General features: G+C 44.3%; 1 protein-coding gene across 1 annotated transcript in view; it reads right to left on the bottom strand.

Moving 5' to 3' along the window:
• The window catches only part of LOC124550796 (neprilysin-1-like), a 487,987-nt gene extending 462,406 nt beyond the window's left edge, over nucleotides 1-25,581 (bottom strand). Inside the window, exon 1 of the mRNA XM_047125521.1 lies at nucleotides 25,488-25,581. Within this exon, the coding sequence (XP_046981477.1) occupies nucleotides 25,488-25,581 (94 nt within the window). The remainder of the gene's footprint in view (nucleotides 1-25,487) is intronic.
• Between the last annotated feature and the right edge of the window lie 208 nt (nucleotides 25,582-25,789).

Here is a 25,789-nt window from a genome sequence, read left to right as displayed (position 1 = left end):
CCTGGAAATGGAAAAAAGAACACATTGACACCGGTGTGTCAGACCCACCATACTTGCTCCGGACACTGCGAGAGGGCTGTACAAGCAATGATCACACGCTCGGCACAGCGGACACACCAGGAACCGCGGTGTTGGCCGTCGAATGGCGCTAGCTGCGCAGCATTTGTGCACCGCCGCCGTCAGTGTCAGCCAGTTTGCCGTGGCATACGGAGCTCCATCGCAGTCTTTAACACTGGTAGCATGCCGCGACAGCGTGGACGTGAACCGTATGTGCAGTTGACGGACTTTGAGCGAGGGCGTATAGTGGGCATACGGGAGGCCGCGTGGACGTACCGCCGAATTGCTCAACACGTGGGGCGTGAGGTCTCCACAGTACATCGATGTTGTCGCCAGTGGTCGGCGGAAGGTGCACGTGCCCGTCGACCTGGGACCGGACCGCAGCGACGCACGGATGCAGGCCAAGACCGTAGGATCCTACGCAGTGCCGTAGGGGACCGCACCGCCACTTCCCAGCAAATTAGGGACACTGTTGCTCCTGGGGTATCGGCGAGGACCATTCGCAACCGTCTCCATGAAGCTGGGCTACGGTCCCGCACACCGTTAGGCCGTCTTCCGCTCACGCCCCAACATCGTGCAGCCCGCCTCCAGTGGTGTCGCGACAGGCGTGAATGGAGGGACGTATGGAGACGTGTCGTCTTCAGCGATGAGAGTCGCTTCTGCCTTGGTGCCAATGATGGTCGTATGCGTGTTTGGCGCCGTGCAGGTGAGCGCCACAATCAGGACTGCATACGACCGAGGCACACAGGGCCAACACCCGGCATCATGGTGTGGGGAGCGATCTCCTACACTGGCCGTACACCACTGGTGATCGTCGAGGGGACACTGAATAGTACACGGTACATCCAAACCGTCATCGAACCCATCGTTCTACCATTCCTAGACCGGCAAGGGAACTTGCTGTTACAACAGGACAATGCACGTCCGCATGTATCCCGTGCCACCCAACGTGCTCTAGAAGGTGTAAGTCAACTACCCTGGCCAGCAAGATCTCCGGATCTGTCCCCCATTGAGCATGTTTGGGACTGGATGAAGCGTCGTCTCACGCGGTCTGCACGTCCAGCACGAACGCTGGTCCAACTGAGGCGCCAGGTGGAAATGGCATGGCAAGCCGTTCCACAGGACTACATCCAGCATCTCTACGATCGTCTCCATGGGAGAATAGCAGCCTGCATTGCTGCGAAAGGTGGATATACACTGTACTAGTGCCGACATTGTGCATGCTCTGTTGCCTGTGTCTATGTGCCTGTGGTTCTGTCAGTGTGATCATGTGATGTATCTGACCCCAGGAATGTGTCAATAAAGTTTCCCCTTCCTGGGACAGTGAATTCACGGTGTTCTTATTTCAATTTCCAGGAGTGTAGGTATAATATGGCGCAGCAATACAACAAATGCCTGGCGCAGTTACTGCTGATGTAGTATCAAGATTTAAGTGAGTTTGAACATGGTGTTATAGTAGGCGCACGAGCGATGGGACACAGCATCTCCGAGATAACGATGAGGTGGTCATTTTCCCGTACGACACATTGCACGAGTGTACTGTGAATATCAGCAATCCGGTAAAAAATCAAATCTCCGACATCGATGCGGCCGAAAAAAGATCCTGCAAGAACGCGACCAACGGCGATTGAAGAAAATCGTTCAACGTGGCAGAAGTGCAACCCTTCCGCAAACTGTTGCAGATTTCAATGCTGGGCCATCAAGGAGTGTCAGCGTGCGAACCATTCAACGAAACATCACCGATATGGGCTTTCGGAGCCCAATGCCCACTCGCGTACTCTTGATGACTGCACGACACAAAGATTTACGCCTTGCCTGGGCCCGTCAACGCCCACATTGGAGTCTTGATGTCTGGAAACATATTGCCTCGTCGGACAAATTCTCGTTTCAAATTATATCCAGGAGATGGACGTTTACGGGTATGGAGACAACCTCATGAATCCATGGACCCTGCATGTCATGGACCCTGCTTTTGGAGGCTCTGTAATGGTCTGGACCGTGTGCAGTGGGAGTGATATGGGACGTCTAGATACGACTATGACAGGTGACAGGTACGTTAGCATCGTGTCTGATCACCGGCATGCAGTCATGTCCATTGGGCATTCCGATGGACTTGGACAACCCCAACAGGGCAATGCGATACCCCACACGGCCAGAGTTGGTACAGAGTGGCTCCAGGAACACTTCTGTGAGTTTAAACAGTTCCGCTCGCCACCAGACTCCTCAGACATGAACATTATTGAGCATATCTCGGATGCCTTGCAACGCTCTGTTCAGAAGGGATCTCCACCATCTCGTACTTTTACCGACTTATGGACAGCCCAGTAGGATTCATGGTGTCAAATGTTTTTTATTCCAGTCTTTGATCACAATGTCAATTCTTTAGAAGATGATCGGTTTCAGTCCGTAATGACCATCCTCAGATCTACAACACAGAAATATGTACACCTAGTGAGCAGTGTGTCTTTCGACATAATACAGCAATACATATCACAATATCCTATCATAGAACCAGGGAAATGTACAGATAAAATATGGTAAAACGTACCTTTTTTACACCATGTCCTAAAGTGATAAGACCATAATGGCATCGTCAAACATATAAATATAATCAGCAGAAATTTAACACTGTCAGCCTCTTCGATCTTTCTATTCATATGTTATACACATTACTAAAGGAAGTCTCTTGTAGTTTGTGAGCTGCATACAGTGCGTCTTTTCTGAGTTTAATGATAGTAGTTAGCTTTAAAAAATTTATTAATGTCAGTGAAAATTTTACTAGCAGCCATTTCTGAATCTGTACTTGATATTTGCTGCAGTGTTTGTATCGCCTGCAAACAAAACACACTTAGCGACTGGCATGTGATAGACAAACGGTCATTAGTGTACACGAGAAAAAGCAACGGATCCAAGATGGATTCCTGAGGAACACCTCATGATATTAATTCATTCAGACAAAAGTGACCTCTTGCTGCACAGGTATTTCGCAACAACTCCCTATGTTCCCTTTTACTTAGGCAAGACTCGAACTACTACACAGCACTGCCAGTGACACCATAATATTCCAATTTATTTAGGAGAACGTTGTGATTCTCGCAGGCAAATGCTTTTAACAGGTCACAGAAAATAACAGCAGACTCTAATTAGTTGTGTAATAACTTGAGTACATTCTGACTGTACGTGTAAATAAGATTCTCTATATCGGAACCCTTAAGGAACGCAAACGGTGACTTGGACAGTTTATTATTTGCAGTCAGATGTGGTGACCTGATCGTGAATTTGTCCATATATGGCAAGTTTCTGTACATATCGGTTAGCTTTTGGAATTTGGTGAGAGGATCGTATTAAGAAGGGGACACGAGACATGGCCCACCAAACGCCAGTGCTGAGTATGCATCGGCTCTTCAGGTACTGATGGTATTTCGTGATGCAGTGGGCGCATTTTCTGAGAGGTTGCTTGCTCATCGCTCAGGCGTAATGACACAATGAAGCACTGGAGACAGGGCATGCGGTAGGCGCAGGCGAACAGACGTGTGACGGCAACTGATTGGTGCACCGCAATCACGGTTTCTAGCGTTTTCTATGATTGACGGTTCTCCAGTTCATTAAGAAGAGTCAGTAGCTCGTCAGTCTTATAAATATCTTCCGCGACAGTTTTCTTCGCTCACTCTGTACGAAGAGGGCAGTGCAACTGCGAGCGTAAGAGAGATACTGAGAAATCTCCTAGAAATATCCTAGAAGAGGGCCAGGTATCTCGTGAAAACATGCTTTGAAAAAATAACTAGTCCTTCTTTGGGAAACTAAGAGTGCAAACATTCTTCACCTCAATTCACGCCGACGCCGCAGCAGCGTGCAGATAAAACTGGGCAAAGAGCATCTCGTACAGAGGCGTAGAAGTAGTCACTGTTTCCAGTCTCCATTCTTGACTGTAACAGGAATAATACCTACCGTATATACAGGGTGTTTCAAAAATGACCGGTATATTTGAAACGGCAATACAAACTAAACGAGCAGCGATAGAAATACACCGTTTGTTGCAATATGCTTGGGACAACAGTACATTTTCAGGCAGACAAACTTTCGAAATTACAGTAGTTACAATTGTCAACAACAGATGGCGGTTCGGTCTGGGAAACTCTATAGTACGATATTTTCCACATATCCACCATGCGTAGCAATAATATGGCGTAGTCTCTGAATGAAATTACCCGAAACCTTTGACAACGTGTCTGGCGGAATGGCTTCACATGCAGATGAGATGTACTGCTTCAGCTGTTCAATTGTTTCTGGATTCTGGCGATACACCTGGTCTTTCAAGTGTTCCCACAGAAAGAAGTCACAGGGGTTCATGTCTGGCGAATAGGGAGGCCAATCCACGCCGCCTCCTGTATGTTTCGGATAGCCCAAAGCAATCACACGATCATCGAAATATTCATTCAGGAAATTAAGGACGTCGGCCATGCGATGTGGCCGGGCACCATCTTGCATAAACCACGAGGTGTTCGCAGTGTCGTCTAAGGCAATTTGTACCGCCACAAATTCACGAAGAATGTCCATAGCGTGATGCAGTAATCGTTTCGGATCTGAAAAATGGGCCAATGATTCCTTTGGAAGAAATGGCGGCCCAGACCAGTACTTTTTGAGGATGCAGGGACAATGGGACTGCAACATGGTGCTTTTCGGTTCCCCATATGCGCCAGTTCTGTTTATTGACGAAGCCGTCCAGGTAAAAATAAGCTTCGTCAGTAAACCAAATGCTGCCCACATGCATATCGCCGTCATCAATCCTGTGCACTATATCGTTAGCGAATGTCTCTCGTGCAGCAATGGTAGCGGGGCAGAGGGGTTGCCGCGTTTGAATTTTGTACGGATAGAGGTGTAAACTCTGGCGCATGAGACGATACGTGGACGTTGGCATCATTTGGACCGCAGCTGCAACACGGCGAACGGAAACCCGAGGCCGCTGTCGGATCACCTGCTGCACTAGCTGTGCGTTGCCCTCCGTGGTTGCCGTACGCGGTCGCCCTACCTTTCCAGCACGTTCATCCGTCACGTTCCCAGTCCGTTGAAATTTTTCAAACAGATCCTTTATTGTATCGCTTTTCGGTCCTTTGGTTACATTAAACCTCCGTTGAAAACTTCGTCTTGTTGCAACAACACTGTGTTCTAGGCGGTGGAATTCCAACACCAGAAAAATCCTCTGTTCTAAGGAATAAACCATGTTGTCCACAGCACACTTGCACGTTGTGAACAGCACACGCTTACAGCAGAAAGACGACGTACAGAATGGCGCACCCACAGACTGCGTTGTCTTCTATATCTTTCACATCACTTGCAGCGCCATCTGTTGTTGAAAATTGTAACTACTGTAATTTCGAAAGTTTGTCCGCCTGAAAGTGTACTGTTGTCCCAAGCATATTGCAACAAACGGTGTATTTCTATCGCTGCTCGTTTAGTTTTCAAATATACCGGTCATTTTTGAAACACCCTGTAAATTAGGGAGTATCCCCTAACACACACATATTTGTACATGCACATGTAGGCTCCAACAAATTATGGGAAAAAAATCACATCATCAGGTATAGCTCATTGAATAATAAAGCATTATATTGTAATAAATGCACTGCTAGCGAAACATTTACAACATGCAAGAGAGAGGTGCTGCAGCCCTCTTGCATTAGCTGTACACAGTAGATACCTGTATGATAGAGGAAATAGGAATAAAGATCCAGAGAAGAGCAGCACACTTCGTTGCGGATTCGTTTGTAAGTGCGGAAGCGTCACGGGCATGCTCAGCAAGCTCCTGTGGCAGACACTGCAAGAGAGCCGTCCTGCATCACAGTGTGCTCCCGGGGGCTCACATTCCTAGAAGAGGAGTCAACCAATGCCCTGTTTCCTCCCATACACCGGGTGTCCCATCTACGAGGGCAGTTCAATAAGTAATGCAACACATTTTTTTTCTCGGCCAATATTGGTTGAAAAAACCGGAAATTTCTTGTGGAATATTTTCAAACATTCCCGCTTCGTCTCGTATAGTTTCATTGACTTCCGACAGGTGGCAGCGCTGTACGGAGCTGTTAAAATGGCGTCTGTAACGGATGTGCGTTGCAAACAACGGGCAGTGATCGAGTTTCTTTTGGCGGAAAACCAGGGCATCTCAGATATTCATAGGCGCTTTTAGAAAGTCTACGGTGATCTGGCAGTAGACAAAAGCACGGTGAGTCGTTGGGCAAAGCGTGTGTCATCATCGCCGCAAGGTCAAGCAAGACTGTCTGATCTCCCGCGTGCAGGCCGGCTGTGACTCCTGCAATGGCGGAGCGTGCGAACACACTCGTTCGAGATGATCGACGGATCACCATCAAACAACTCAGTGCTCAACTTGACATCTCTGTTGGTAGTGCTGTCACAATTGTTCACCAGTTGGGATATTCAAAGGTTTGTTCCCGCTGGGTCCCTCGTTGTCTAACCGAACACCATAAAGAGCAAAGGAGAACCATCTGTGCAGAATTGCTTGCTCGTCATGTGGCTGAGGGTGACAATTTCTTGTCAAAGATTGTTGCAGGCGATGAAACATGGGTTCATCACTTCGAACCTGAAACAAAACGGCAATCAATGGAGTGGCGCCACACCCACTCCCCTACTGAGAAAAAGTTTAAAGCCATACCCTCAGCCGGTAAAGTCATGGTTACAGTCTTCTTGGACGCTGAAGGGGTTATTCTGTTCGATGTCCTTCCCCATGGTCAAACGATCAACTCTGAAGTGTATTGTGCTACTCTTCAGAAATTGAAGAAACGACTTCAGCGTGTTCGTAGGCACAAAAATCTGAACGAACTTCTCCTTCTTCATGACAACGCAAGACCTCACACAAGTCTTCGCACCCGAGAGGAGCTCACAAAACTTCAGTGGACTGTTCTTCCTCATGCATCCTACAGCCCCGATCTCGCACCGTCGGATTTCCATATGTTTGGCCCAATGAAGGACGCAATCCGTGGGAGGCACTACGCGGATGATGAAGTTATCGATGCAGTACGACGTTGGCTCCGACATCGACCAGTGGAATGGTACCGTGCAGGCATAAAGGCCCTCATTTCAAGGTGGCGTAAGGCCGTAGCATTGAATGGAGATTACGTTGAAAAATAGTGTTGTGTAGCTAAAAGATTGGGGAATAACCTGGTGTATTTCAATGCTGAATAAAGCAACCCCTGTTTCAGAAAAAAATGTGTTGCATTACTTATTGAACTGCCCTCGTATCTTGGCCACCCTAAATAACTGTTTGTCCAGATGCAAATAACAAAATGTTTCAAGCAGATGTTCTTTAGCCGTCAGGGGGACATGAATCAGCATGATTACCTTCGTTGTAGCTTTGTTTTTTTACAAAGATATGAACTGCGGTATGACGTTTTTTAAATGGCACCCTGCAATTTTTGTTCGGTAATTCATTTCCTCTCCTAAAGACCTAACCAATAATGTGTCACAGTGTACCATTCACTGAAACACAACGTTATTAATTACGTAACACAACACAACACAACATTAGTGGAGGTACTCGGGGTAATGGAACACATCCAAGTGCTGACGTTGACAGAGGAGAAATGTAAACATAAGCAGAGTGCACACCCGTCATTCCGTCAATCATCGTCACTTAAAGAGTTGTCTGAGTAGAATGTACACCAGCGAAGAGAAGGCAGAAATCCTACTCGTCTATGGGGAATGTAAGTTAGCAGAAAAGTAATTGCAATACTTTCATGTATGGGTACATTCAGTACAGTAGCTTAGTCCTTTTAAATACTGTTGTGTAGAGGAGGCAGACAATAAAAGCATCGACGTAATGATTCTTTTATTGTTGTTGTTGAAGGTAGCCGCAATGCTACGCAGGTAGCGGAACTGTACAGAAAGTGATATCCTGATAAGAACACACCTTCCCGACGGATGTTTTCTCGTCTTGTTGCGACGCTTCCGGAAACGGGAAGTTTCAACCCACGACAACGCAATCGTCGTAGCACTCGCACAGACTAAGCTGCCGAAGTTACTCTTCTCGTTTCCGTTGCTATGCATCCACAGGTGAGCGCACGACAGCTTGAACACGAGATTGGCATTCCTAAAACCAGTGTACATCGTATTCTTACACGTCATCGGTTCCATCCTTAACATCAAGAATTGAATTGGCATGATTTCCAGAAACGTGCACAGTTCTGTCAGTGGGCACAGCAGCAAATCCTCGCCAACCTCAACTTCTTCTCCAATGTTCTGTTTGCCGATGAACGTTCGTTCTCAAACAAAGGAGCAAGCATCATTGGTCAAGCGACAACCCACGATGGCTTAGACAGGTGGAACATCAGCGACATTGGAGGGTTAAGGTCTAGTGTGGGGTGCTTGGTACTACAATTATTGGCCCTTACTCCATCAATGGTAGTCTAAACGGCACAGCGTATGACAACTCCCTCAGGCCAGTTCTTCCTCATCTTCAAGGAACCAGAATGCCTATGTGGAATCAACACGATGGTTGTCCGGCACATACAGGGTTATTACAAATGATTGAAGCGATTTCACAGCTCTACAATAACTTTATTATTTGAGATATTTTCACAATGCTTTGCACACACATACAAAAACTCAAAAAGTTTTTTTAGGCATTCACAAATGTTCGATATGTGCCCCTTTAGTGATTCGGCAGACATCAAGCCGATAATCAAGTTCTTCCCACACTCGGCGCAGCATCTCCCCATCAATGTGTTCGAAAGCATCGTTGATGCGAGCTCACAGTTCTGGCACGTTTCTTGGTAGAGGAGGTTTAAACACTGAATATTTCACATAACCCCACAGAAAGAAATCGCATGGGGTTAAGTCGGGAGAGCGTGGAGGCGCCATGACATGAATTGCTGATCATGATCTGCACCACGACCGATCCATCGGTTTTCCAATCTCCTGTTTAAGAAATGCCGAACATCATGATGGAAGTGCGGTGCAGCAGCATCCTGTTGAAAGATGAAGTCGGCGCTGTCGGTCTCCAGTTGTGGCATGAGCCAATTTTCCAGCATGTCCAGATACACGTGTCCTGTAACGTTTTTTTCGCAGAAGAAAAAGGGGCTGTAAACTTTAAACCGTGAGATTGCACAAAACACATTAACTTTTGGTGAATTGCAAATTTGCTGCACGAATGCGTGAGGACTCTCTACCGCCCAGATTCGCACATTGTGTCTGTTCAATTCACCATTAAGAAAAAATGTTGCTTCATCACTGGTAACAAGTTTCGCACTGAACGCATCCTCTTCCATGAGCTGTTGCAACCGCGCCGAAAATTCAAAGCGTTTGACTTTGTCATCAGGTGTCAGGGCTTGTAGCAATTGTAAACGGTAAGGCTTCTGCTTTAGCCTTTTCCGTAAGATTTTCCAAACCGTCGGCTGTGGTACGTTTAGCTCCCTGCTTGCTTTATTCGTCGACTTCCACGGGCTACGCGTGAAACTTGCCCGCACGCGTTCAACCGTATCTTCGCTCACTGCAGGCCGACCCGTTGATTTCCCCTTACAGAGGCATCCAGAAGCTTTAAACTGCGCATACCATCGCCGAATGGAGTTAGCAGTTGGTGGATCTTTGTTGAACTTCGTCCTGAAGTGTCGTTGTACTGTTATGACTAACTGATGTGAGTGCATTTCAAGCACGACATACGCTTTCTCGGCTCCTGTCGCCATTTTGTCTCACTGCGCTGTCGAGCACTCTGGCGGCAGAAACCTGAAGTGCGGCTTCAGCCGAACAAAACTTTATGAGTTTTCCTACGTATCTGTAGTATGTCGTGACCATATGTCAATGAATGGAGCTACAGCGAGTTTATGAAATCGCTTCAATCATTTGTAATAGCCCTGTAATGCCTTGCGTGCAGGTCGTGTTCTGAACCGAAGGTATCCTGCCAGATGGAATGGTCGAGGATGAACAGTTACTGGGCCTCCTAGGTCTCCTGATTTAAATCCTCTGGACTTTTTTCTGTGAGGATGCGTTAAAGACGTTGTCTATCGCAATATTCCAACAACTCCAGAGGACACGCAGGAACGATCTAGCTTGCTTGTAACTCTCTTCAGCAGGCAACACTGGAAGCAGTAAATAATTCTTTCAGTCAACGAGTGTACGAGTGTATCGGTGTCCAGGGTCACCACTTTGAGCAACTTCGAAAGTCAATTTTGTGTTATGTTTTTAGTTGGTTTTCATTTGTATTCTGACAACTCCAGCAAGTTGACGAGATTGTGATTCCGGGCTCAAAGTAAATGTTGTGTAATTAACAACATCGTACTTCAGTGAATGGTACACTGTGATACATTTTTGATTAGGTCTTTAGGAGAGGACATGAATTACCAAATGAAAGATACAGGGTACCATTTCAAATAGTTATACCGCTGTCCACATCTTTGTAAGAAACAAAGCTACGACGAAGGCAATCATGCTGATTGACGTCCCCCTGACGGCTAAAGAACATTTGCTTGAAACATTTGGAATTTGCATCTGGACTAACAGTTATTTAGGGTGGTCGAGATAAATGGGACACCCTCTGTATGTCGAGGAAAGACCGCGAAGGCAAAATCAGAGGGATTTGGGCTGACGCGGACGCTTAGAGCAACATTCGCGACCGGAAAGGGTCGCAGGCAAAGCGACTGTTGAGCAAAAGTACCTTCCTGCACGCCCCGTAACGTGGCCCGCGGAGTACAGATGTAAATGTAAACGTGGATGTGGATGATTGAGAGTTGGACGGGAAGATCTGTTGGAAGTCTGGGATTGACCACTTGGTCCTTTGTTCCCATAGAAATCGTTAGTGCACATCTTACTGGAGGTATCCAAAGCTACAGACTGCAGGTTCGTTTCTCACTTTTTCATAGACTGAGGCGGTGTTCTTCAGATTATATCCACGAATTTCTGCCAAAGTACTACTACACCTGAAAATTACCAACATACGGTGCTATGCACGCTACGCTCTACACGTGCTCCTACCCGCTGAGGAAACTGTGACGTCTCTAGAACAACAAGAAAACTTACTATCATGTTTTATGTTGTATCTCTTGCTTTCTACGATATCTCCTACATATTTTGTACTTTTAATGACTCTTATTTGTATCTATTTATGGTTTCAATGTAATGAAAGTGTCAATGGTACATTGCGTAATAATTGGTATAAAAGACATTTTTTTGTGACATGTCTTACCTGCCATACTTTTCTGCTGCTATAAACAAAAACTTCACGATTTCAGTTTATAAACTTTATATAAATTCTAGGTAACTGTCATTCTATTTCTACATTTCCAATAGACATTTATCTTGTTCTTCTACACAGTCCAGTGACATAAATATGACCATCGCTTATATTTGCCGTAATTTGGAATAACCACTCACAGGCGGAAGGCTGGCAACATAAACTGTGGACGAGGGTGTAAAAAATACGAGGCTTGGAACTTTAATAGTGGCAACTATTTATTTACAACTCGTACAAAATACATACGTGTTTTACTGACCTTCAAAGTAGTCACCAGCATTGTGTATAACCCGTTACCATCGATGTGGAAGTCGTAGGACACTCTTAGCAGTGCCTGTTGTGTTGACAGTTCGAGCGCGCGGTCTGTTGCCCGACGAATTTGTAGCTGTTCTGAATCGAATGCCGTGAAGTGTTTCCTCCAGTTTAGAAATCGAGTTGAACTCACGAGGGCTTAAGTCAGGGGAGGGCAGTAGGTGGTGTAGTACCTAGCAACCCCATCAGTGAAACAAATCAGTAACAGCTTGCACTGTACGTGCTTGAGCATTGTCTTGCAAAATGATGGTCAGATACTGCAGAAAGTTTCATCACTTCTGTCTTTACGCTGGTCGTAGGTTGTGTTCCAAAAGTGAACAGCATAGAGACAGAAGTGATGACACTTTCTGCAGGACCTGATCATCATTTTGCAGGACAAGCTCAACCACGTACAGAGCAAGCTGTTACTGATGTGTTTGACTGATGAGGCTTCTAAGAGCTATACCACCTACTGCACTGCACTCACTTAAGCCCTCGTGAGTTCAACTCGATCCTAACCTGAAGGAAACACTTCGCGGCATTCGATTCAGAACTCCTACAAATTCGTCGGACAATAGACCGCGCCACTCGAACTGTCGACACAACTGACACTGCTAAGAGTATCCTACGACTTCCACATCGCTGGAAACGGGTTAGGCACAATGCTGGTGACTACTTTGAAGGCCAGTAAACCTTTGAAACAAGTATCTACTTTGCACGAGCTGTAAATAAATAGTTGCCACTACTGAAGTTACAACCCTCGTGTAAGGGAAATGGGGGGAAGGGGGGGGGGGGGTCTATAACTGTGCGATCGTTGTTGTAATGCGGAAACGGAGCGGTTTATCTGGCATCCAACAGGGCGCGAGCATTGCTTTCAGGCCAAGGGTGGAAACATTTCTAAACTATTTGCGTGCCGCCGTGATTGAAGTATACCCTGCATGCCAAAATGTCGCTATCCAAAACCGACGCCGAGGCAACCGTGGGCCACACATGCAAGTATGAGGGCTGTGGAGATGTGTGCGGACGAATAGACGTGCAACTGTTGAGCAACCGACAGGACAGGCGGAATATGGGGTATGACCAACAACTCGTCAACGACCTTTCAGCAAATATTGCTAATCATTGCTACTCATGGGCCTTGTGAGCAGTCTCCTGGTTCGTGTACCCGTCCAGACCGCTCTTTATCGGCCATGAAGGCTGCAATGTGCACGCCAATACCGCAACTGGATGTCCAGGCCAGATGGCCTTTTTGGATCAATCACAGCGTTATGCTCCACCGGATAGACGGCCATTGGCGTGCACGACTAAGACGTCAGAAAGGAAATATCCTACAACAATCGCAACAATCGTCGGAAGGGTCCAAGCCGAAGGACATTCCTAGGCGATCTCGTCATTATGGAACGCACAGTGTATCAAACCAAGTATGAATCTAGGCTCATGTGCACCGACACACGCAGTTCGTTTTCCCTCAGCACGATGGCATCTACCAGCAGGATAATGCAACTTGTCACACTCCTGACAGTGTACCTGCTTGGTTTAAAGAGCAACAGGACTATTGTAGCTTACTGCCCTGGCCACCACAACACATCGGTACTGCCGCGATCGGATTGTTGGCGCCACGGATCCTTAACCGAAAAAACTAGGGCAGCTGGCGAAGGGACTAGAGTAGGCATGGCTACACATCAATGTCGTTACCTTCAAGATTCCCACTGAGTCTCTCCTTGCAGGTCCGCACTTCGAAAGGTGGTGCTCAAGCTTTTGACAGGTGGTAACCTTAATATGACCGGACAACGTATGTAAGCGGAACACGCTTCTGAGCCCTCTACTTACATAGTTTGCCTCGCTGTTATAAGCCTGATGCAGAAGCACCAAAGACAGTTCGTAATGTAATGACCATTACTGTGACAATTTGTAACTAGCTGAATACGTATATTTCCTCAAGTATGTACCCATTTTTTATCTCATAATGAAAGGTTCCTTTAAAAATTATTTAGGTTTGATATGTTTTGGAGTGTAGCCATGCATCTAAGTGAAACATGAACGATAAATAGTTTGGACAAGAAGAGAATACAAGCTTTCGAAGTGTGGTGCTACAGAAGAATGCTGAAGATTAGATAGGTAGATCACATAACTAATGTGGAGGAATTGAATACAATTGGGGAGAAGAGGAGTTTGTGGCACAACTTGACTAGAAGAAGGGATCGGTTGGTAGGACATGTTCTGAGGCATCAAGGAGGGCAGCGTGGAGGGTAAAAATCGTAGAGGGAGACCTAGAGATGAATACGCTAAGCAGATTCAGACGGATGTAGGCTGCAGTACGTACTGGGAGATGAAGAAGCTTGCACAGGATAGAGTAGCATGGAGAGCTGCATCAAACCAGTCTCAGGACTAAAGACCACAACAACAACAACATAATGAGATTTTCACTCTGCAGCGGAGTGTGCGCTGATAAAATCTCAGATTAAAACTGTATGCCGGACCGAGACTCGAACTCGGGACCTTTGCCTTTCGCTGGCAAGTGCTTTACCAACTGAGCTACCCAAGCACGACTCACGCCCCGTCCTCACAGCTTTTCTTCTGCCAGTGTGCTGAGAGGACGGGGCAAAACAACAAACATGTTTTGGAAGTACTGGATTGGTTGGTTGGTTGTAACTTTGCTGTTGTTTACCTTTGGGTGGCTTTCTGCATTTCCAACTGCGAGAGAAGCCTGTGAGAATACAACATGAATTTGGCCCTGTTTTGTAATCTTTCTAACAAAAGATTAAATCGTGAACCTTATTATTAATCCCTTTAATGATACAAAATAGTCCCTGTCCGTTAATGATCTGTCTGATGGTGCTGTTCATGAAACGGTCCTCGTGCGTTGGTAATTTTCGTAGCGAACTGATCATGAAAAGAAAATATCTTACGTCGTACAGTAACTACTTGGAAATGCAGTGCTTGCTGCTGTCTGTGCCCCAGATACAAATTTGTAACTAGTTGCAACGCTGCAGACAACAAGTAAACTATTTTATACACTTCAGTGCGCGAGACACTCCTTTAAACTAAAAGGACTTGGATTGGGGGTGCGGACAATGGTCTTAGGTGAAAAATTCCTTTAAACTGATATATTACCACCTGCATGCAGTTCATGTTTCGACACTCATTAACACTGACAAAGGGCAACGCTGATACCAGACTCTTACTCTCACAAATGTTAGACAAATCATTAATAAACACGAAAATTACCTTAAGTGAAAATTATTCAGTCTTTAATGAAAAATCTAGAGTTTCCTGATAAGGCTGTCTCCTTCAACAATGGTACTAACTACTCGCGAATGCAATGCCGATAAATGAAAATATTACCTTCATTCCTCTTCACACTATTATCATTCTAGGTCACTAATCAAATCCTTCTCCTTGCCGCGCAGGATTATCCGAGCGGTCTGAGGCGCTGCAGTCATCGACTGTGCGGCTGGTCCCGGCGGAGGTTCGAGTCCTCCCTCGGGTATGGGTGTGTGTGTTTGTCCGTAGGATAATTTAGGTTAAGTAGTGTGTAAGCTTAGGGACTGATTACCTTAGCAGTTAAGTCCCATAAGATTTCACACACATTTGAACATTTTTTTCTTTCTCCTTTGTTTCACAATATTCAAACACATCATTTTACTTAAATGCAGATTCTCTTAACTTTACTTCTATATTAACACGATCCTCTCTTCGGCGTCAGTCTCACTACAATTAAAACGATAGAGCTCCCGCGCTCCTCTCCGCAAAGCAGCGATGCCAAAACAGACACGTCTTCCAACGACACAATTACTTGACGAAAGACTGCGCGAATAATAAGCGATTAGTGTTTGAGACATCCAAAGTACACACATCAAAAAAAAGTTTTGCATCACCCCGGTTCCCAGAACCCCTGAAGATAGACGTTGACTATGGATATTGTATCACAGACACAGTCCCTTTGATTGTTAGACGTAAACAACTATGCATGAGTAGCGTCTATTAGACGGAGGGGGTCCGACAGCCGATCAGTTGCCGTCACTCCACCAGCAATGTCTGTCCTTGTGTCTGGCATAAATCATCGATCAGGGCCTCCTGAAACGACAAACGCCTCGGCTACGTGGGTGGCGAAAGAACCCACCATACGAACACCAACAATCTGCCCACTTTCGAATTCACTTCGTAGCGACATAACGCAATCACAAGTACACAGAACACAGTTCTGAACACGGCTGACACTTGCAACGTATTGAGGGCATTGCACAGGCGCCGTTCGTGGTCAAAAACAACAGCCGAACCTCATGTTCTAGAATGCTAGGCCTGCGATTTCTCTGTAGTTTTGTCCAACCATTGTGTTACAACTTTCCTACACGGAACTGTATCACTCGCCACTAGCATCATGCAAACTTCTGACATTATTAACAGCCGTATTACACTTTTCTGTGATGCTCTTCGCGTTACATACGCAGCTAAAGGTTTCGCCCCATTAAGGACGTTCTGAAGTTCATCAGATAAAGAGAGCTGAATTAATTCACAGAACTGATCTGATACCCAACAAGCTACGGATTTGTTCACTAAGTGAAGGGGTACGTCGGTGACTGCATCCAAAGTATTGCCACCCTTTGTTGCACTCATTGTAAGGAAGGATCTTTTGAAAGTCTATAAGTGGAATATATGTGGTGTGTCAACAAGTACACTAGAGACTGCTTCAATTCTAACGTGTGAAAGAACAGCTGCTGTATCTTGATTCGCCCAGACAACATGTGTGGTGTAATATCAGAATTTTCGAGCATGAGGTATACCTACATTTTCATAACGGTTCTGCACATCACAACTGGCAGAGGTTTCACCGAATCACCTTCACTATTATTCCGCTCTTGCAAATCGCGTGAGCTCTGATTTCCTGTATTTTATTATGATGACCATTTCTCCCATCCTAAGTCGCCGCCAAAAAAATATTTTCACATTCGGTTGGTGACTGAAATTTCGTGAGAAGATCCCGCCTTTGTTTTAATGGTATCCACCCCAAATCCTGCGTCATGTCTGTGACTCCCTGACCCCTATTTATCGATAATACAAAACGTGATGTCCTTTTTTGAATTTTCTCGATATACTCCGTTAATTCCACCTGGTAAGCATCCCACATCGCGCAGCACTACTCCAAAATAGGACAGACAAACATAGTGCAGGCAGTCTCTTTAGCAGGCCTGTTGCATACTGTGAACATTCTCCCAATGAAACGCTGTCTTTGGTTCGCCTTCTCCACTTCATTTTCTGTGTGTTCTTTCCCATTTAAGTTGTTCGTAAGTGTAATTCCTAGGTGCTTAATTGAATTTACAGCCTTCAGATTTGATTGATTTATCGCGTAACCGAAACTTAATGGATTCCTTTTAGTACTCATGCGGATGACCTCACAGTTTTCATTATTTAGGGCCGATTGCCAATTTTCGCACCATACGGATATATTTTCTAAATCGTTTTACAGTATCTTTTGATCTTCTTGTTACTTTAGAACACGATAAACGACGGCATCACCTGCAAACAACCTACGACAGCTGCTCAGATTTTCTCCTAAATCATGCATACAAATAAGGAACAGTAGATGCCCTATAACATTATGCCCTATAACATTAACTTGGGGAACGCCAAGAAATCACTTCTGTTTCACTCGATGACTTTCCGTCGATTACTACGAAATGTGACATCTCTGACAGGAAATTATCTGCACTGATATATCGAGATACGAGGGTTGTTCGGAAAGTAAGGAAAGATCTGTCGCGAAATGGAAACCACAGTGAAAGTCAAAACTGTTTTCTTTTCCCATTTAGCTACACCTTGCAGGTACTTCTCTACATAATTGCCACTCCGACTTAGACATTTGTCGGAGTGTTATACCAAATTTCCATCACCACCGTCATAGATGGCAGCCGCCTGTGCTTTCCGATAATTCTCTACGCTGGTCTATAGCGCGTAGCCTGCGCCCAAGTGTTGTCTTCGTATCCAGCGTTTCATGTGAACAGGGATGATACTCAGGACGAGCCAATTAGGGCTGTGTTGTGGGTGACCGAACACTTCCCATCGAAAAGGCTGCAGGAGCGTCTTCACTGCCCCTGCAGAGTGCGGCTGAGAATTGCCATGAAGAACAAAATGCGTGGCTGTTGTGTTAGGTGGGCTGCATTCATTAAGGCGAACCCTCTCTCAGCGGGCCCTCCTACTTGGCGGGAGACATCGTTGTTGTAGGCACCTTTACTCTCTCACAGTGCGCTTAAAACTGAAAAGAGCCTCTTGATGCGATCGACGGGAATACTAGAGACACTGCCCAAAACGTCTGTGTAAAGCCTCGTCGGATTTTCACAGTGGTTTCCATTTCGCGACCGATCATTCCCCACTTTCTGAGTAGCCCTCGTAATATGCTATAAGCTGACGGACAGCAACGTTTCTGAAGTGCCTGTGTGAGCAGCGATGGAGACGCCCATTTGGCAGGAACAGCGGCACAGTAGGGTGAGACAGTTGCATTTTTTGGGCTCACCAGTCTTCTAACTTGTTCTGTGTGGCCCGCGACGAATACCTTCCCTGTGCCAGCCTCTTCATCTCAGAGTAGCAATTGCAATCTACATCCTCAATTATTTGCTGGGTATATTCAAATCTTTGTCTTCCCCTACAGTTTTTACCCTCTACAAACAGTTTTTATCCTCTACAGCCACCTCTAGTACCATGGAAGTTATTCCATGATATCTTAAAAAACGCGTCCTATCATCCTGTCCCTTTGTCTGGACAGTGTTTTCCATATGTTCTTTTTTTCAACGATTCTCCAGAGAGCCTCCTGATTCCTTACCTTATCACTGCACCTAATTCTCAAGCAGCGCATCTCAAATGCTGTGATTCTCTTCTGTCCAGATTTTCCCACAGTGCACGCTTCACTACCATACAGTGTTGTGCCAGAAACATACCTTCTCAGAAATTTCTTCCTCATATTAAGCCCTATTATGATAACTTAGTGAGGAATGACCTTTTTCCATTGCTAATCTGCTTTTTATATCCTCCTTGCTCTGGCCATCATGGATTAAATTCCACCTATATATCAGAATTCGTTCTTCTACTTAGAGGTCACCACGTATGATGTCAAATTTATCGCTGTTCTCAGTTATTCTACTGCTCATCGCTTTTGTCTTCCTCCTGTTTACTCTCAATCCACATTCTATACATACTAGACTGTTCAATCCGTTCAACAGATCTTGTAATTCTTCTTCACTTTCACTGAGGATAGAAATGTCATCAGACGATCTTAACATTGACATCCTTTCACCTTGAATTTTAATCCCACTACTGAAACTATTTCATTTTCTTCATTTCTTCTTCGACATATAGATTGAACAGCAAGGGCAAAAGACTACATAGCTGGGCCGTACTCCCTTTTTAAGCCATGCACTTTTTTTCTTGGCCATCCGCTCTTACTTTTATAGTTATTACAGAGATAATTCACCACACAAGCCTGTTGAGAGTGTGCACTCAATGCTTGCCCTATGTGTTGACTGTTGACGCCTATTGTCCTTAGGTGGGCAATGTACCACACTGATCTGTTGGGAGTACATACTCAATGCTCGTCCTCCTGTGCTGATTATGGAAGTCCATTCTTCTTCTGTTCTTAGGGTGGCTGTTAACTATACATGTCCATTAACATACTCAATGATCACTTGCCTGTATTGCTCTTAGACGAGCAACTGGTTATACAGGTCTGTTGGGTCTACGTACCCAGTGATCGTTTTTGTGTATTGACTGTGGGTGTTCATTATCTTTGGGTAGGAAACTAACCACACAGGCACTTATTGCTTGTCCTTTTGTATTGGAGTCAGATGTCCTTACATGGTCAAATCACTACCCAGGTCTGCTAGAACATGTAGTCAGTACTCATCTTCCTGTATTGGTTGTGGAAGTCTATCGTGTTTGGGTGGGTAACTGACCACACAAGTCTGTTGAGAACATATAAATCACCATTCCTCTTCCCGTGTTGATTGTATAAGTATATTGCCCTTAGGTGGGCTATTGTCCACACTGGCCTATTGAGAGTCCATAAGCAATACTTACCTTCCTGCAGTATCCCACCTCGATTAAGCAAATCCCTGTCCTCAATTTTTTGATTTCTTGATTACAAAGTAGCTTTTGAAGATTGCCCAACACTCATTCTTGTTGCTACTCAGCCTAATAGCGACAGCTTTCGGTGATGTGCTAACCATGGAAGTCGACTGAGAAGACATGCTTCATTTTTGTCTTTCCAATGTAAATTGACTGCGCAGCTAGGTTCAGACGGTATATGAGAGCTGTACTCATGCAGGTGACAGAACGTGCAAGTGTTTTGAGAGTACTTACCTGAGGCTGTCAAGCGGATGCAGCATTTTACCCAGTACCACATCTATGCTTATTACCAAACGTACGATCGTGTAGGGCTGTTATGGGCAGCCTGCAGGCATGATTCACATCCTTATCTAAGCTCAAGGGCCGCGCCATCGTGTGACGCTAAAACAGCGGTCCTAGCTCATAAAGTTAAAACGGTAGCGTCTATGTCATTATGTAAATGTTCCTTGATTTAATAATAATCTCTCTCGGTTATTTTGAGCAGTTTTTGTAGTGTGAAACTACAGCAGGATCCCTGTCGTTACTGCCAAAAGATATTTTCCCTTCTCTCTTCCAAACATACTTTAATCCCTCTAGTAATCCCATGTCTTTTACATGAAACTAAACAACTATGTAAAAAGGCCACAGATCTCTAGAAGGATTAGAGTACGTTGTGAAAGAAGAAGGGAAATGTATCTTTTGGCAAGAACAAGTAGGTATAATGCAGTAGTTCCACACCACAGAAACAACTAAAAATTGCTGACAAAACATTAAAAATCAAGGAACTTGCACATAATGTCAGAAATCGATAATACCAACAACAGACTTAAGGCTATAAGGAATATAGTGAAATGAGAGACAGGACAACCAGCCACTGAACAGGACAACAACTGAATAGAATGGAAGGCATATAAATGATGACTCACAGTAGCAAATATATTTAATAATAATTTCTTAAATATAATAGAAAGAGTTCAAGAGAAATATCACAGTGGTATGTTAAAAAAGTAACACATATGAAACTCAATCGTATGAATGTATCACCAACTTCTCCTTCTGAAATTAAGGAAATTGTACATTTTCTTCCCAATAAAAGCTTGTCTGGTTTTGATGGTGTTTCCAATACAATACTAAAGATTTGTTTCCCAGAATCATCTGAAACATGTAATGCATCACTAACGCAAGGATTTTTTCTAGAGAGACTGAAAAATGCCGTTGTTAATACCCTCTTTCAGAAAGGCGATAAGAGAGATGTCAGTGATTACCGACTTGTTTTACTGCTGATATCATTTTCCAAACTTTTTGAGAATTTGATGTATTCTAGACTATTATCTCACTTTAACAACAAAAATATCCTCAGCAAATCACAATTTGTGATTCAGAAGTGTTGCTTGACCATAATGCCATGTACATGTTCACTCAACAGATTTTACAAGCATTAAAAAATATAATGGTGCCTATTGGTATTTTCTGCGACCTGTGTGAACCACAGTATTCTTCTAGATAAAATGAAGTTTTATGGGATTGATAGTATAGCTGACCAACAGATAATGTCGCATCTAACCAAAAGAATGCAGAAAGTTGTACTTGGTAGTTCAACCAATATATCTTAGGACATAATTCTGAGAATTCACATATTGGGTACCCCCAAGGCTCAATCTTATGTCCAATATTGTTCCTCTAACATGTAAACTTTCTTCTGTCTAATATCCAACAAGCAGAATTAGTTGGAAATGACACTGGTATTGAATCAATCCAAGCATAGATACAGAAATGGTAAGCAAAGTTCTTAGAAGTACCATTGACTGGTTTCTATGAATGTTCTCACCTGCTATTTTAAAAAGACAACTAGGAGTACTACATCAATGTTAAGTGTCACACATCATGATCAAATAATAAGTTGGGTGGAAACTACAAAATTCTTAGGTGTCCTTATTGATACGAATTTAAATTGGAAAAAGCAGATTGAGCCACATTTGTACTTAGAATCATTGCAAATCCTGCAGAGAGACGAATCAATAAGATGACATATTTTGCATATTTTCAGTCAATAATATCACATGCATGATTTTGAGGAAGGTTGTCTCCTCTGCTCAGCAACATGCTATGAGAATACTATGTAGTGCTCGCCCATGATTATCTTATAGCCATCTATTTAAGGAGTTGGGCATTCTGTCTACTTCTTTACAGTATATTCATTCCCTCATGAATTTAGCTGCAAATAATTCACCACAGATCAATAGCCACTATGATGTACTTAATTACAATACCAGAAGGAAAAATGAGATACATTATTCCACAATATGGTTGTCTGTAGCACAAAAAGTAGTGAAAGGGGTTCACATTGCTGCAACAAGTAACTTTCATAACCCACCCAGTGATGTAATGTCTGACCGACAGCAAAGTAAAATTTGAAAATAAACTCAGAAAGTTTCTCCCTGACAACTCCTTCCATTCAGTAGAAGAATTTATATTATTATAATGTGTAAAAGGTGTTGCCCATTATCCTACAAACGTTTGCGGTGTGGGAGATATCTGGCGATCTTGCTGGCCAGAGCAGAGTTCGACAAGTACGAACAGTAAAAGCATTCCCCATGTGCAGGCTGTCATAATCTTGTAACACCAGTATGACTTACCATGGAGGGCAACAAAACAGTGCGTAGAATGTCTTTGTGGTCATCAGGACTCAGTTTGAAGGACCCATCAATGAAGACTACTCCAAGGCTGTAGAAGTGTCTGAAGGCGCCTCAGTTAATGGTGGGATACACCGGACCGTCGCGTGCTATATGACCTGGCAACAAGGAATGTTGTTCCAGGGTGCTATTTCTTTTCGTAACAGGGCCTCTTCGTTTATCTGTAGTCTGAGTGTGGGGGGTGCAGTGAAGTGATCGTATGGCATAGTTGGCTGGGATGTCCCAGTCGGGTTCGCCCGCCAAGCGTAAATCTTATCTCAGTCAGCGACTTGCGGCCGGTGACGAAGATGAAATGATGATGAGGACAACAACCAGTCCCCGAGCGGATAAAATCTCCAACAGGCCGGGAATCGAATCCAGGCCCAGTATATATGAGGAAAGCAGTGGTTAGGACTCACATTTGGGAAAACGATGGTTCCATCCCGCGTCCGGCCATCCTGATTAGCTTTCCCATGATTTCCCTAAATTGCTCCAGGAAAAGGCGAGGATGGTTAGTCTGAAATGGTACGGTTGACTTCCTTCCCCACTCTTCCCTAATCCGATGAGACCAGTGATCTCGTTGTTTGGTCTACTCCCCCAAATCAACCTCAACGGGACAGTGGCACATCGACGACATTCTATGCACTAATTCGTTGCCCTTCATCATATGCTTACATTTCAGAAAGATAATGCCCAGCTCCACAGAGCGTGAGTTTCTACTGCTTGTCTTCATGCTCGCCAAACCCTATGTTTGCTAGCAAGAGCGCTGGATCTCTCCTCAATTGAGGATATTTAGAATATGTTGGGAAGGGAGGGAGGGGGGGCTCGAACCATCTCAGGGTTTTGACGACCTAACTTGCCACTTGAAGAGAATCTGGCATGTATCTCTCAGGAAGATATCAAACAATTCTATCAATCAATACCAAGCAGAATAACAGGTTCCATAAGGACCAGAGGTGGAAAATGAGGACTGCTCAATTTGTAAAGCTCTTTCTCGTGAATAAAACATCCGATATTTGTCAAATGTTTCTCTGTATTCCTTTACCTTTTCATTTATTGTGTAAATTCTCTCATTGTTTTGGCTGGTCTCGTTTTTTGATCTGTTATACCCTGGCCTGTTCTGCAAAATGTCATACCTGCTGCTAGGAGTGTACTATGTGTTCTAGAGTTCATAGTCCAATTTTCACTTCTGTGGAATCCAAAGGGAAATACCGTAATTTTAATCATTGTGTCGTTCCCAATTTTTTCCAAAACTTTATTTGATGGTGCCAACCATTATATTGAACCTCTCAATCTGGTTATCATTATCCACTTTACCAATATATAATGTGTCACATTGTCCAGCTGGGATATTAGGGTGTCCCATATAATTATACTGTAGAAGCAATGAAGCAATCAAAAACTAATTCCAAAAGAAGTACAAAAATAAAAGGAGTGTAGTTGACGCATGCCATTGCAATATCCTGCAGATAACGTAGATATTCTGGATCAACTGGATGCAGGTAGAAGTCAATGGTATGGACAAGAGACTAGGAATATAAGTTAAATATCGACAAAGTGTTGTAGTGTATTCAAAAGTAAAACACCAACTTGCCATTAAACAAAACTATGGATGATACAACTGAAGAGGAAATTTCTCTTGTGAACTATATGGCCACATGAGGAAAGACACCAGAAACAATTTGGCGAAGGCGAAGGAATTCTCAACAAAAGAGCTCTACAGCTACCACATACTGATTTGTATCCTAATCTCTTTTCTTATCTCAATAGTGACATAACTGGATAGATGAGATAGATGCATTAGAACCAGGAATTTGGCTTTTTAAATTTATTGAACTGAATCTCACAAGAAAACCATGGGGTACTTTCAGTAATCGCTACATCTTGAGCAATCTCCGTATGCTTTTGACAACATAAATCTGCAACTTAAATAGCCATTGCCGTGTCTCTGAATATTTTCAGCCACTTCTTGCAGATTAATTTGACTGAGGGAGAGAAACATAGCCTTGAGACTCAAGTACTCGACTGGCAATCACTAGGAACAGACACATATATTAAACACCTGGGAGTATGCAAAAAGAGCGATTTAAGCTGGAACTACCACATAAAACTAATGGAGTTTTTCTTAGGTGATTGCCTACAGCTGTTACAGACTTTGGAAAAAGAGTATTTGTGCCATCAGCTGTACAAATTTATATATATATATATATATATATATATATATATATATATATATATATATATATATCCTCTTCCGGTTAGGAAAACGTTGTTGTGCAAGCTTTTTCTGGTTGAAGATGTTTGTAACAATCGAAACTTGTACAGCTGATGGTACAAATATGCCTTTTCCAAATACAACTAATCATTCGAGAGGCAGATGCCAATCTGAAATTCATTGGCAAAACCTTAGGACGATTTGTCAACCTATGAAGGAGGTATGTTACAAATTCCTTATTCGACATAGGTATTTCAGGTCATTATAGAACGGTAGTCAGATACAAATGATGACAGAAATAGAGCAAATCCAAGGAAAAGAGGCACGTTTCGTCAAAGAACTGATTATCAGTCGCGGAAACGTCAAAGGGATGAAACTTCCTGGCAGGTCAAAACTGTGTGTCGGACCGAGACCCGAACTCGGGACCTTTTCCTTTTGCGGGGAAGTTCTCTGCCCACAGAGCTACACTACCACGACTCATGACCCATCCTCACAGCTTTAATTCTGCCAGTACGTTGCCTGCGAAAAGCAAAGGTCCCGAGTTCGATTCTCGGCCTGGCAAACAGTTTCTTATAGGAAGTTTCATATCAGCGCACACTCCGCTGCAGAGTGAAAATGTCATTCTGGCGTCAAAGAGATGTTTATCTAAACCAGTGGCAGATGCTACATGAAGGGAGTAGATAGTTGGAAAAATCACCTTACATATTGCGTACTATTTCGTGAAAAGGCCGTGAAGGAAAGACAGAGAAATTCGAGTTAATATAGAGGTTTAGAAACAGCTGATATTCACTCACTGAAACAGGAGAGGAGGCAAGTATCAGTAGTACACAAAGTGGAGGGTGTCGTACTTACTGGCACTGGCAGATATACGTACTTCTTTGGAAACTTTAGATTTTCGCAGTATGTATACCATCAACAGACTCACCCGTTTCGTACATGCGCCGGTTGTTCGGGGCATTTCCACCGTTGTTGGAACCGAAGTTATTGCCATGGCTGCCGTAGCGGCCGTCTGGCAGCATTATGGTGTGCGACAAGCCACGTGCATCGCCACGCGGAGACGGCGCTGGCTGGCACGGCCGCACGTGGCGCGGTCACGCGAGACACGTGTCCCCCACGTGTAGCCCAGGCGCCTGCCACGTGCAGGGCGCACCCTCCTCTCCTGCTTGCTACCGCGTGGCGCACGCAGTGCAGACTGCCGACTAGGGAAGGGGAGTACGTGCCTTTGAC

This window comes from Schistocerca americana, chromosome 9 (assembly GCF_021461395.2).
Source record: "Schistocerca americana isolate TAMUIC-IGC-003095 chromosome 9, iqSchAmer2.1, whole genome shotgun sequence".
Taxonomy (NCBI): domain Eukaryota; kingdom Metazoa; phylum Arthropoda; class Insecta; order Orthoptera; family Acrididae; genus Schistocerca; species Schistocerca americana.
The sequence above is the reverse complement of the archived record's forward strand: the minus strand, read 5'-3'. Positions and strand labels throughout refer to the sequence as shown.